General features: G+C 38.8%; 1 protein-coding gene across 3 annotated transcripts in view; it reads left to right on the top strand.

Annotated features, from left to right (window-relative positions):
• Positions 1 to 15,114, top strand: part of BMPER (BMP binding endothelial regulator) — a 230,076-nt gene that overhangs the window by 129,256 nt on the left and 85,706 nt on the right. For all 3 annotated transcript variants that reach the window (XM_073238615.1, XM_073238614.1, XM_073238616.1), the window contains exons 9-11: positions 2,897 to 3,037; positions 5,181 to 5,285; positions 8,985 to 9,030. In XM_073238615.1, coding sequence (XP_073094716.1) covers positions 2,897 to 3,037; positions 5,181 to 5,285; positions 8,985 to 9,030 — 292 coding nt within the window. The remainder of the gene's footprint in view (positions 1 to 2,896; positions 3,038 to 5,180; positions 5,286 to 8,984; positions 9,031 to 15,114) is intronic.

Here is a 15,114-nt window from a genome sequence, read left to right as displayed (position 1 = left end):
CATTGTACCGTCTCTTACTTGAGGCATTGCTGACTTTTCTCAGGGGCAACCAGAGGTCTAATGACTGGTCCAGAAAGAATTCCACAGTTCCAGAATTCTAAATGCATGCACATCACATATTCATAGACTGTTTATGCAGTGATTTAATTCTGAAACTCAGAAGAGAATCGTTTATACGTAAGACTTGAAGATCATTCATTAGTGAGTTAACCCAAACATCTGTGTGACACGAGTTTAGAGTAATTCACTTTGGTGGTGATGGTTTTTGTTTTGTTTTTATAGCTAAAGGGCTAGAGAGGGAAAGAGAACAAGCTTGCTCAATGTCAGCTATGAGTCAGTAGCTGGGATTAGGGTTCCGAAGTTCCTGATGACTTGAGGCAGGCTTTGTTAAGTAGCATGGACAGCTCAGGGAGGTGGCCGGGTAAGGGCTGAACTGCCTGTTCCCTGGCCCTGAGCACCCAGTAATTCCCAAGCCTGAGAATACTTTCCTAAGGCTCCTTCCTCTCTTCAGCAGTTTCTCTTAGCCTATGCGAAACACACAGCCACTCCTTCTGTGTGCCTCGGCCTCCATCCTCAGGACTTCCATTCCTGAAGTTTAGAGCACAGGTTAGAGCTTCCTCTTGGGGATGCTGAGCCTACAGTGAAATGCATCACATTCCCACTTGTCTTGATTGCAGGAGAGCCAGGCACCTTGTGAATGGGAACTGCTCATGCTTGCAGTGCTTTGGGTTCATAAAATCTTTGGGAGACTACTAGGTGATATATCCCAGTGCTCAAAAGAAGGGTAATTCATACTGGTCCTTCAGGAGCCTGTTTTATCAGAGTGTGAGTTCACTGTCATCTTTGGGAACCTGGATGCTTGAGGAATCAGGCTGCAGTCACTTTGGGTGGTCAGCACTCTTTTCTGTCTGAGAGCTTCCCTCTCTGGCACCCCCATCCTGTACCATGGCAGGTGCGGGAAACTGCTGAACAGTTCTCTGAACGCAGTATGGCTGCAGGTCTGGGTGTCTTCAGGCTTGATGCTTCCTCTATCTGCAGTGTCCTCATCTATAATTTGATGAGCAAACTCCTCTTCATCCACTATAGCCTATTTCATATGTCACCCCAGCCCACCTACATAGATAATTATCCCTTTTCCTCTTCTACCTCTGTACCTTTACTAGTCTGTTTACCACATTAATACTCCAATTTATTTGTTCATGTGGTTCTCTCTCCTCTTACTTTGTGAGCTTCTTGAAGCCAGAGGCATATCCATCCATCTCGGTTGTCCCATTGTATAACCTAGTGCCAGATCCATGATCTGATGTGTGCCCTGTGTGTGTGCGCATATGTATGTGTGTATGTGTATGTGTATTTAATGAAAGTTGGTAAATCTATGGTGAAGTATACCTTTTTTGAGAGCTAGTGAGTGCCCTTGTTTCTCAAACTAGAAATGAAGACATGCATTTTGACAAAGGATTTTTTTCTAATTTATGAGTTAACATTAAAGTTTCTATGAACCAAGTACTTTACATATTTCATTTAAACTGCACAATAAGCCCAAAAGGTGGGTATTATCATCTCCATTATGAAGATGATGAGTCTGAGGCTCTGGGAGATGGATTTGCACAAAATAGCATACTAATTAGTGAACTGGCATTCTACCCTGGCCATGTCCAGCTCTGAACCCTGTCTACTCATGTGATGTGATTAGAATCTTAAAATTGAAGGCAACAAATGCCATTTTTTGAAGGATAATGTCTTTGTCCTATTAATATTAGATGGATAAGTCAGTGGGAGTATGGTCAATGGGAGCAGAAGTACCTTTTGAAGTCATAGAATTTACACTGAAGCTATAAAAGTTACATAAGTTGATTTACACAACCTATCTGTATGGAATACTCAGAAATGAGTCTATCCTCAATGCTTACTAATTAGGCCTTTGTCTTGAAGAGGGCTGTGCTCTCATTTCCCTCCCACTGGTCTCATACTAATGCAACACTTTGAGGGGCTTGCTGATTCACCCTGGGCCACTTCTTTTCTCTCATCCATGTCTTCCACTAAGTTTCATAAATGTTTTGCTTTTACAGTCATTCCAGCTGACAACCTATTTGAGGTGAAATTGCATCTTGTTGGCTAGAGAGCTACAGAAATTAATTTTTCTTAAACTGCTCTGAACTTTTCTCAGTGTATTGTTGAGTTAATCAGTAGGCATAATTTGCTTGCTGTTTTGTTTGTGGAATGCCATGTCTTTAGAAATGAAACCTTGCCCCTACCCCTTTAGGTTACAGATATAAACTTGTCACCCTCAGAGATTAAGTGGCCTGATTAAGGTCACATGGTTTATGGAAGAGCCCTAGAATCCAGGTTCAGTTTTGAAATGCTCGTTCAGTTCCTTTGTGAACACAGAACATAATAAGGAATTTCATCTTGAGGTGGAAAATTATTAGCTCTTAATTTTTACTCTTTGATGGATGATATCCTGCCTTTACGCTAAATTCTTAGAAGGTGGCATAAAGCCATGGAACAGACCCAAGAGGGCACCATTAATGAAGGATGCAAAGGAAGAAAAAGGCAGGCAGAAGGAAACTGGTTGACTTGTCATGAGCTGGGCCTTCTTGCCACCTGCTGGCTGGAGCAAAATCATCAGTCTCTCGAGCATTAAATTATAAACTCTTGGAATGGGGTGAGGAGGGCATGTCACACTGTTCATAGCTTTCTGATCTTCTAGTCCAGATATTTAATCAACAAATAACGTTTTGAAGTAAATGAAAGATTTATTGCAACAAATTAAAATGTAGTATCTTCCAAATAGGTTTTAAAGCAGATGGTTGTGGGGCCTTAAGGGAAGGCCAGGTAGGAAGTTTGGTAGACGTAGAAATAAGTTTTAATTTCTGCTTTGCCTTTGGGCCCCCAGGACTCTACAGTAGTATGTAAGAAGAAGTGTTCCCACCCCAGTGGCTGTGACAAAGGCCAGGAGGCCTGTTGTGAGGAGTGCCTCCTTCGAGTGCCCCCAGACGACATCAAAGTATGCAAGTTTGGCAACAAGATTTTCCGGGTATGTCATGAACCAAGCTCATGGGAACTACCCTGCTGTACTGAACTGTAAACAGCTCCACACAAAAGGCAGATTGGAGTATTCCATGTTTTATATATACATATACATACAAGTGTGTGTATACTTATCTCTACTATACTATTATGTATACATATATATATTCAGAATCAAGTACACATAGGAACAGAGAAACAACTGTTTGAAAAATGTTTCTATTTGGCTTTAATTTTGCTTTATAAAATATTTCAAACCTATAAGACACAATCACCTTTTCCAAATGCAGTTGACTAGTGCCTGGGGTTGAGCTGTGGCTGCCTCCCACCTTCCCATCCCCCACCGCCCATCCCAGACGATGCAGTTACAGGTGCTTGGATGCCAAGGAGCTTCATGCTCAGAGGTGCTCAGTGCCCCTTGACAAGCAAGATCCTGATGGTTCTATAGCTTGATCATTTTAGAAGTTTTTCACAAAGCTGATTTTTCAAAGAGATTTTCTCTATTGGCGGACGGTCAGGTATGGGCATTCATGGCATATGTTGCTGGCAGAGCAGCTAAGCAAAGGGGAGAGCCTAGCCCCATCTGAGCCAGCAGAGTTTTCTCCTGGGCATCTACTACCATCTCAGGCGTGTTTATATTATATTCTGATGGCTGCATTGGGAGGCTGTGCAGTGACCATTTAAATGTCAGGGTGGACCTTGTTCAAAGTGCTTCCCATTTAGTCTATTTTCCCCAGGATGAAGGTGTCATCTTATGACACCCATGAAAACTGAAGCCCTCACAATAAAGTCAGATGTGGAAGCACTTCAGTCTGCACTTAGCCCAACTTCCTGTGACATTGACAGAGTTGGAGGGAGAGGCTTGGTTCTTATGGAGTCAGTAAGAAGCCAGGATGTGTCACGCCCAAGGGCAGGGGGTTGTGTGTGTGTGCTGTAGTTATACCAGGATTTCAGAACCCTTCCTATGTCCTTTCACAAGTCAACCTCTGTCTCCAGAGCTCCCAGATGCAACACACCTGCTCTCCTGATGGTGCTGGGTGCAAAGTGCTTTCAAAGCTCCTTGTGAGAAGATTCCTTAATGTGATGAGGCCTAAAATAATTCACAGGGGGTCATTCTTGAAACACTGAGACCTAGAAATGTGCACTCAGAGAATTTGGAATAGTCAGACATCCTTTAAGAGATTCAGTTAGGTCTTTCTCTCCTGAGAAATAAAAGGCACTAGAGAATAGGTAGTCCTTAAAATAGTTTCAGAAAATGAGAAGGAAGAGGAAACAGAGCTGTCATCATCAAAGACTGAAGCTAGTTTTTATGTTTTTTTAACAAAGTCTGCTGCTTAGATCCCTAAGTCTGGGAAAGAATCCTTGTTTCATTTTCAGGCTCAACTCTCTTGCCTGCAATCTCTTTTCCCACAGGCAAGGACTTAGATTTCTGCATGTTCTCCAGAGGTACAGGGCTTCTTGTGGCCAGGCATTGGACAGTTGTAGGTTATAAACCCTGAGCCAAAGAAATTCCTCCAACAGCCCTTTTGGGGCTAGAAAATGTGTCCCAAAGTGCTACCCAGCTTTTTGGGAGGAGAGTATCAGACAGACAGCAGTGTGGTCTGAATGGCCCTTGAAGTACTCTGTCTGGCTTCCACAGTTGCAGATGGCTTGCTTATCAGGTGTCTGCCTGGGGAGTGGGAGTTAGTTGAATTAGCCTGTTTTTTGCATGTTTGTGACTGGTGTGGTCTAGAACCATGTCACATCTGGGAATAAACTAATAACCCATGGACATCTCAATTAACTGCTGGTGCCTGAGACAGCTTAAACATTTCAGTCCTAACAAACAGGAAAAGTGGACCTTTGTTTTTACATCATGAATGAAAACTCATGTTTGTCTCACAGGGTGAAACTAAGTGAACAATGCAGGAAAAGCAAGACACAAATATGACTTGGTTAGACACTCGAGAGTTCTTTCTATATCCTGGAGAGGGAACACTAATACACACCACACATAACCCCCTCAAATCTAATCCTGATTAGATCAGTTAGGTGCAGATAGGCAGCACCTCAGAGTAAGAAATGCTTTTCTTGACAAGGAAATCCCAGCCTTTTGGATTAGCTCCTGACAGCCTCCAGCTGATAGCAGAATCCTGTGCTCTCTCCTTCAGGATGGAGAGATGTGGTCCTCTGTTAACTGCACCATCTGTGCTTGTGTGAAAGGCAAGATGGAGTGCCGCAAGAAGCAGTGCATTCCCATCAGCAGCTGCCCTCAGGTACGTTTGCAATGCGGGCTGGCTTTCTCTCTACTTTAACATCTTGGGAAGCATCTGGTGTGTGGCATGGTCTTCTGAATACAGAATCCAGATCTCCCCCAACTTTCAAGCTCCTAAATAGCCACGTGCCCCTTGCCAAGCCCCTTCTTTTATGCCACTCCTACCCAGATGATAGCTTGGCGAGAACAGCTCTCACCTTGTGCTTGTCCCACTTCTCCTGTTCCCTATTGACTCTCCCACTTCTTCAGTTTGACATCTCCACCTCCTGCTAGATCTGTGCCCTTGTTTCTTTTTGCCAGATTTTCTGCTGAACATCATCACCGTCCTTTGTGTTTTCCTCCTTTCTCTCTCATCTTTCTCTCTTCTCTCAAAGTTTTCTTCCGTTATTCATTCAAAGAAATATGTGGTCATTTATTAATAAATTCTCCAAGGGGTTCCCCAACCCCTTTACTGAAGTTTTCCCTTTCTAACCCTGGCCTCCATTGTAGCCCCAAATGGAAATAGCACCCTTATGGAAATATCTCCTTTCAGAAGCCCCCAGTTCCAGCACACTGAATAAAGTAACCATTATCTTCTGAAGCATGAGCTTCATTGGATTCACCTCAGCAACTTGAAACCTTTTAAGGTTTTATGCATTTTGGGAAAATGTCAAATCTATTCAATACCTTCCAGTAGAACAGAAAAATATATCCATATATTCAGGACATGTCCTCTCTTCTCTGTTATAGACAGCTTTTAATTTTATTCACATGTGTTATTATTATAAACAAAAAGTTGCTGTTTTTACTTCAGTGCCAAATGAGGCACAAAAAAAACAACAGCTGCTGCTATTGCACAACTGAATAAAGGGGGAAGAAAAAAAAGGAAAAAAATCCTAATTAGTCTTGCTTTAAAAGGCCTCAGACATAAAACTGAAAGCGTCCTATAAAAGAAAAAAAAGGATATGTAATAAGTAGACTTGAACATGGTCTGCCTATAAATATTCATTGGGAAAAATGGGATCACATCGTTTATGCCAGTCCTCGGGGAACCCTCGCTGCTAATGAACTCTCTCAGCACATGTTGGTAATAATGGGCTTCCTTATTCTACAAGACAAAAACAAGATGCTGTGCCAACCTGGTGGCTCAAGTAACTAGCCTCAGCAGGCCATGGTGGGGTTGCCAGCTTCACTTGAGTCCTGCCACTTGTAGCTAGGTTGATGGTTTTCATTGTCTTCTTGCTGAGGGGAGGTCAACATTCTTTATGTCACCAGCGTCTCACTAGCATTTCTTCTTTGTGGACCGCATTTGGGCCTGGAGCGTCTGTCCCTCCAAGTGCAGACCGTTCCTCCATCCCATCTCCTTCTTGCCTTGCCAAAGCTTGTCAGGGCCTGGCTTCTGCCTCAGGGGCCACCTTTCTGTGTCTAGGCCTCTTTCCAAATGTTGCTCTGGTTCACACTTTCCCTCCTTAGGGGCCAGCACAAGGACTTCAGAGGATAACTTAGTTCTACCATGGAAATCCTGTTACACATTAAACTTGCCCTCCTCTGCATTGCCTAGGGAAATTGAAAAAAAATTTTTGAAGAAGCAGCCTATATTTTCTGCTTCATCTTTCCTGGCTACTACACATCTTTTTCCAGAAGTATGTGTGCCGTGCTAAAGGATATAATGGCTGTATTCCCTTTCCACCCTTCCTAGAAACCACCCAAAGGCAAAGGAGTGCCTTTTGTGAGAAGGGCTATCAGGGTTCCAGTGGGGGTAGGGTCCTTATGACACTGTCATCTCATCATCACTAATCGATGCTAAGACTTTCTCTACAGGCACAGGGCCAACTCTGGTTAATGCTGAGATCACCTCTCTGAGATGGGTTACTAAACCTTTCTTAGTCATGAGGTCACAACACAGCTAGTTACATATAACTCAGGAGCTCACACTTCATAGCTTGTGTTTGATTCACACTCTACCTAAGTGAGTGGTATTACCAGCCCCATTCATTTCCCAATGAAGGGAGATGGCATTTCTGCCAAGGTGCAAATCTAGAGGATCATACAGTCATCTTTTGCTGGGGCCTTGGTTTAAACAGTTCTACTCCATTCGGATAAAGTACCCTACATCCTCCCCTGTGGACATCAGTCCATTGGCCAAGTGACCTCATTTGTCTTTGCCCTCAGCTGCTTTCAGTCACAAGAAGCTACAGGAGACCACTGTGCGGAATAGAAATAGGTAACAGAGCTCTAGGCAACAAAAATATGTCATGATGCCTTAAAGCATGTGAGGGTTGAATGGGACTGAGCATTGTTCTAGCTCTTCAATTATCAACCAGCAATTTCTTTTTGAGTGCCTAAATCTATTCCAGGAATCACTTAGATGTCAGGTGACTAGTAAATTGATGCAATTGACTAATAGTGAATGAGTGAATGGACAGTATATGAGCAGTGTGGCCTTGAAACGGGCCTTGGGCCACTTCGCTGCGGTCTGTTTTCTTAGTTTCCTATACACAGGGCATAGGGACAACTGCCTTCAGGGGGTTGTTGTAGGGTTTAAGTGAGATAAGATATGAAGAATGTACAACATTGTAGCATACATCAGATATCCAGTACATACTAAATTCTTCTGATGGTAAAAGGGTAAAAATATGGAGTGGAAAGAGCAAGCTCTTTTTTTAGGGCCACACAAAATTAGGTTGATTTTAGGTTCTACAACTCTGCTGTTGCATGTCATCAATTTCTTCATCTATGTAAAGGAAATTACTCAGCTCATAAGGTTTTTGTGCATCTTAATGACAGTGATTACAATAATATGTAATATTAATTAAGCCCTCGTATGTTCTACGTATTCACTTATTTTTTATTAATTGATTTATTAACTTTTTAAATCCTTACAACTACCCTGATGCTAGATAACCTATGGAAAATAAGGAGTAGGATGCTTTTACATATCAACTGCTCCCTAAATATTAATGTTCCACATTTTTCCCCTCTGTGAGTCCCATTAAGAGCTAAGACAATGGCATTCCCTGATATCGGCCCTGAGACTATGCTTCCTTCTTTAAATGTCATGCATTAAGAAAAATTGGAAGAAATGCAATATAGGAGATTACACTGTATTTCCAGAAAGGTAATGGAAAATAATTCAGCATTTCAACTTCCTGTGTCATTGGCTTTGATTGCATAACAATGACTTAACATGGACAGCATACCACTTTCTGAAAGAAGACATCTGAGGGATTTGTTCTGTACTACAGATATTGTCCATTTCCATAGGCAGACGCAAAGGTTACAGTTTATTGTTTGGACCCCTTCAGCAAGCAAAGACAGAAAGAAGAAGCCTTCACAATCACTGATAGGTTGATAGAGAACTCCCATTTTCATGTGTATACACTTGATCTTTAGAGGGCTAGATTTGAGATCAGTGAAAAGGCTGAATTCAGACTGTCTCCATTTTCCCTCCATGTGAGAAAAATCACACCAATGAGCCCTTCAGATATCATATTTCTTGGAGGACAAAAACAGGAAAGCTTTCTGAATGACTTTGCCTGTCCTTAGAACCTGATACTTGAAACTTCATTTTCAACACCATCATCACCATCTGGGCATTGAGTTCAAGTATAGCTTGGACTGATTTCATTGGTTTATCTGGTATTAGATTTAAAAAAGAGTTTTGTCCTCAGCAGACCCTGTTTCTTAACAATAAACTCTTATTTGTTTTTCTCTTGATTAGGGTAAAATTCTCAACAGAAAAGGATGCTGTCCTATTTGCACAGAAAGTAAGTTTATTCCTTTGAAATGTGCTATTAATATGTGCTTTTCATTTTATGGTGCAACAAGTGGTACAAGTTTTCTGCACATTTTGTTTCTGTATGTATAAAATAGGATCATCCCAGCTCCCTACAGACACTTTAAGTCAATTGTAATCCTCTCACAGAAGCACAATTGAGACAAATGTAGATGTTTCCATTGGAATTTGTTGCTGTAAGAAATTTGGAAGATAAATGGTCTGATGAGGTTTAAAGGAGGACGAGATAACTTAATTGCATTTTAACTGCTAATAGCATTTACAGTCATAGCAGCTAAGATAATGATATCCAGTAAAATAAATATCATACATAATACAGGGGGGATTCCTTCTGTCATAAAGCCCAACAGCTGCATTCACTTCCTCCTCCCTCACCTCCACCACCACTCTCTTCATCATTTCACCTGAGCATATGCGATGCTCCTGTTAGCAGAGATAAAGCAAGAGGTCTTTAGGCTGGCAATGGTTTGGCCATCCTGTTATTTTTAACTGAGCTCTTTAAGGTTTTCCCTAACACAGCCTATTCTGAAAGCTGTCTGAGATTGCACTACGAGTCACACATAGCATAGCAACAGGAGTAATGTCATTCCCACATGTAGACATATGCCCACATCTATTAGCAAATTGCCATTTTAATCCTCAAATTCATATGGTTTTGAGATAGCTCTCCTTTTATTTATTTTATTATTTAAGTCTCAGGTGTATAGCTTTGTAATTTAATATCTGTATACACTACAAAGTGATGACCTCCACAAGTCTAGTTACCCTCTATCACCATACAGTTGACCCTCTTTACCCATTTTGCTTACCCTGAACTCCCTTCCCCTGTGGTAACTACTAGTCTGATTTCTGTATCTATGAGTTTGTTTTTGTTTTATTTTGTTTGTTTGTTTACTTTGTTTTTTAGATTCCACATATGAGTGAAATCATATGGTATTTATCTTTCTCTATCTGATTTATTTCACTTAATGTAATTCCCCCAAGGTCTACCCATGTTATTGCAAATTGCAAGTTTCCACCCTTTTTTATGGTTAAGTAGTATTTCATTGTATATATGTATCACATCTTCATCCATCTACTGATGGACATTTAAGTTGTTTCTGTATCTTGACTGTTGTAAATAATAATGAACACAGCAGTGCTTGTATCTTTTGGAATTAGTGTTTTTGTATTCTTCAAATAAATACTGAGAAGTGGAGTGGCTGGGTCATGTGGTAGTTCTAATCCTAATTTTTTGAGGTATTCCAATAGTTGTGCACAGTAGCTGTATCAATTTACAATCCTACCAGTAGGGTATGAGGGTTCCCTTTCTCTACACCCTTTCTAACACATATTATTTTTGTCTTATATATAACAGCCATTCTAACTGGTATGAGGAGCTATCTCTTTGTGGTTTTGATTTGCAAGCCTTAATAATTAGTGTTGTTGAGTGTCTTTTCAAGTGTCTGTTGGTCATCTTCCTGTCTTCTTTGGAAAATGTCCCTTCAATTCCTCTGCCATTTTTTAATAAGGTTGTTCTATTGTTGTTGAGTTGTATGAGTTCCTTACATATTATGAATATTAATCCTTTATTGGATATACAGTTTGCAAATATCTTCTTCCATTCAGTAGGTAGCCTTTTTGTTTTGATGAAGGTTTCCTTTGCTGTGCAGCAACGTTAGTTTGATGTGGTCCCATTTGTTTATTTTTGTCTTTGTTCTCCTTGCCTTTGGAGTCAGAGCCACAAAGGTATTGCTAAGACCAATGTCAAGGAGATTATTGCCTATGTTTTCTTTTGGGAGTTTTATAGTTTCATGTCTTACATTCAAGTCTTTAATCAATTTTGGGTTAATTTCTGTCTATGGTGTAAGGTCTAGTTTCATTGTTTTACATGTGACTGTCCAGTTTCCCCAAAACCATTTTTTGAAGACACTGTCCTCTCTCTATTGTATGTTCTTAACTCCTTTGTTGTAGATTAATTGTCCAGTTATGTGTGGGTTTATTTCTGGGCTGTCAGTTCTGTTCCATTGATCTGTGTCTGTTTTTGTATTAATACCATATTGTTTTGGTTACTATACCTTTGTAATATGATTCAAAGTCAGGGAGCATGACATTTCCAGGTTTATTCTTCTTTCTCAAGATTGATTTGGCTATTTGGGATCTTTTGTGGTTCTATCGTATTTTATGTATATAGTTCTGTGAAGTGTGCCATAGGTATTGCATTGAATCTCTAGATTGCTTGGGTAGTATGGATATTTTAACAATATTAAGTCTTTTAATCTATGAACACAGAATATCTTTCCATTTATTTGTGTCTTCAGTTTTAATCATAAATGTCTCATAGTTTTAGGTGTATAGGTCTTTTATCTCCTTGGTTAAATTTATTTCTAGATATTTTATTCTTCTTGATGAAGCTATAAATGAGATTGCTTTCTTAATTTATCTTTCTGATATTTTGTTTTTAGTGTTTAAAAATGTTACAGATTTCTGTACATACATTTTATATTCTGCAACTGTACTGAATACATTTACTAGTTATAACTGTTTTTTGGTGGATTTTTTAGAATTTTCTGTATATAATGCCATGTCATCTTCAAATAGGGACAGTTTTGCTTCTTTTCTTCCAGTTTGGATGACTTTTATTTCTTTTTCCTACCTAATTACTCTGCCTAGGACTTCCATTTTTATGTTGAATAAAAGTGGCAAATGTGAGCACCTTTGTTTTGTTCCTGTTCTTAGAGAAAAACTTTTAGCTTATCTCCACTGACTTTGATATAAACCATAGGATTGTCATATATGGCCTTTATTTTGTTGAGGTAAGTTCCCTCTATACCACTTTGTTGAGAAATTTTATCATTCCTGGATGTTGAAATTTGATTTTTCTCCATCTCTTGAGATGATTGTATGATTTTTATCTTTCAGTTTATTAATGTTATGTGTTTTGTTAATGTGATTTATCACTTTGGTTTGCAGGTATTGAACCATGCTTGCATCCCTGTAATAAATCCCATTTGATTGTGGTGTATGATCCTTTTAATATGTCATTGGATTTGGTTTGGTGATATTTTGTTGAGGATTTTTGAATGTATATTTATCAAGGATATTGGCCTGTAATTTTCTTTTTGAGGTGTCTTTGGTTTTGATATCAGCTTGATGTTGGCCTCATAAAATTTATTTGAAAGTTTCCCCTTCAATTTTTAAGCATAGGTATTAAATTTTCTTTGTTTGGTAGAATTCTCCAATGAAGCCATCTAATTCTGGACTTTTGTTTGTTGGGAGATTTTTTTAAATCACTGTTTCAATCTCCTTATTAGTAATTGATCTATTTAGATTTTCTATTTCTTCATGATTCTGTATTGTCAGTCTTGGAAGATTTTAAGTTTTTAGGAATTTACGGATTTCTTCAAGGTTGTCCAACTTGTTAGCATAAAATTATCCATAGTAATTTCTTATCATCCTTTGTATTTCTGTGGTATCACTTGCAAGTTCTCTTTCATTTCTGATTTTATTTATTTGAGTCCTCTCTCTTTTTTTACTTAGTGGGTCTAGCTAAGAGTTTGTTAATTTTGTTTACCATTTCAAAGAACCACCTCTTAGTTTCATTGATTTCTGCTATTATCTTTTGAGTCTCTATTTCATTTATTTTCATTCTGATCTTTACAATTTCCTTCTTTCTGCTAATTTTAGGTTGTGTTCTTCTTTCTCTAGTTTCTTTAGGTGTAAAGTTGGATTGCTTATTTGAAATTTTTCTTGTTTCTTGAAGTAGGCCTGTATTGGTATGAACTTCTCTCTTAAAACCCCTTCTGCTGCATCCTACAGATTTTGGTGTGCTATATTTCTATTTTTATTTGTCTCTAGGTATTTTTTATTTCTTCTTTGATTTCTTCTATGACCTATTGGCTATTAGGTAGCATATTGTTTAATGTCCATGTTTGTGTGTGTTTTTCCCCATTTTCTTCTTGTAATTAATTTCTAGTTTCATACCATTGTGGTTGGAAAAAATGCTTGATATGATTCAGTTTCCTTGAATTTATTGAGACTTGTTTTGTGGCCCAACATGTGATCTATCTGGAGAATGTTCCATGTGTACTTGAGAAGAATGTGTATCTTGCTGCTTTTGGATGGAATGTTCTGTATATGCCTATTAAGTCCATCTGGTCTAATGTGTCATTTAAGGCCAATGTTTCTTTATTTAATTTTTTGTCTGATCTATTTATTAATGAAAGTGGGGGTGTTAAAGTCTCTTACTACTAGTATTGCTTTCAATTTCTCCTTTTAAGGCTATTAATATTTGCTTTGTATATATTTTGGTGCTCCTTTGTTGGGTGCATGTATGTATTTCTGAATGATATATCTTCTTGCTGAATTCACCTCTTTATGATTATTAATGCCCTTCTTTGCCTTTTTTATAGTCTTTCTTTCAAAGTTAATTTTGTCTGATAGGAGTATAGCTACTCCAGCTTTCTTTCATTTTCGTTTGCATGGAATACCTTTCTCTGTGCTTTCACTTTTGGTCTGTGAGTGTCCTCACTTCTGAAGTGAGTCTCTTGGAGGCAGAGATAGCTTTCTGAAGTTTTTCATTTAAAGAGGAGTATTAGTAATGTCATTGTCAAATTAGCTCTTATGTTTATGATAACAGGATTAACAAAGCCATAAAATCTACTAGAAAGTATTTTATTAGCCAATCAGGATTAAAGAAGTGGGCTTTGATGATGATTGAAAGCAGCTTTCATGTGGAAACAGGTTTGTTTATTCCATTTGTCTAAAATCAGAGTTTATATAACTAGGAGTTATCCTGACTCTGTTTTCTGTAGATAATAGACACATAGGTTCACTGTGTGTGTGTGTATATATACATATATGTATATATGTACACATATATGTTTATTTTTTGTGGCAGAGAACTATTAAAGAATTATACATTATACATTCAACAAAAGTGCTGGTTGAGTGAAAATTAAATTATAAATCTAATAAAAGAACTTTTCTATTGTAGTACATAAAATAAGTCAAAGGAGGCCAACCAAATATGACTTAATGGAGCCCAGGAATTAATGAAGGAAAAAGAATTAGCTATGACTGCTGCACCAGTTGACATGTATATAAATTATTACATTTAATCATCCTCCCAGAGACCCTCTGAGGAAACCTTGTTTTTGGGTAGTTTGAAGGCTGCCTCAGCTTAATTTCTTTCTGGATGAGCAGCAGAGTTGCGTCTAAATTGGTGAAGTTTTCCTCTGTTAATAGAGATTTTTGGCATTTCCCTAGAAAGTATCTCCTAGTTGAAGAAAAGACAGACTTCAGTGGAACTCCTAGAATTTTCTAGCTAACTCTTTCAATTTTTCTGAGCACAGAAGGGTTACATCTGCCAATAACATGCTGACAGGCAGGATCACTGAATAATGGCTTAATAAAAACATATGGTCAGTCTTGTACATCAACAGCCTAACTCTTGAATTATCTGATTTCATAAGAATTAAGAAAGTGATTATTGAGACAGTTGAGAGAAAAATCCACATTTCATTGTTAGTTTATCCATGAAGGGCTAGCCTTTCCATATCTAGAATACTGGTGGCTAATCAGGAAAAAAAAAAAAAAGGAAAAAAAGAAGAGTAGGAGGATAGGCATGACAAAATCAAACCAAGTTTTTAACGGGTCATATTAAATATTGTATTCTGTGAAATATGTGAACGAGCCTATGAGTTCTGTCACTGAGGATGGCAATTAGCCAGGGAGAAAGCTACCCAGCTGGAGGGGCACCAGGGAGACCACTGACTCTGTGCACCTGCATCCAGCAGGTCATTGTGCAAAGAGCCTGGGCATGTGGTACTCCGTCCAGATCTAAATGATATCATCAGATGTCTATTTCTCAATTTCCTTTGGTGTTCTTTCTATCTGTTTACTCTCTCTTACTCTCTAGCAGTTCTTCCATAAATTCTGTAAAACACACTCTATTTGGTGAGGTTTCAGAGTTAAGAGATGGGATGACTTCCAATTTTTTTAACCAATGCCCAGATTTTCATAACACATTCAGGTAGATTTATTCTGATATCCTCTAGCTACTGCCTAGAGACCT

This window comes from Manis javanica, chromosome 6, assembly GCF_040802235.1.
Source record: "Manis javanica isolate MJ-LG chromosome 6, MJ_LKY, whole genome shotgun sequence".
In the NCBI taxonomy this organism is placed as follows: Eukaryota; Metazoa; Chordata; class Mammalia; order Pholidota; family Manidae; genus Manis; species Manis javanica.
The sequence above is the reverse complement of the archived record's forward strand: the minus strand, read 5'-3'. Positions and strand labels throughout refer to the sequence as shown.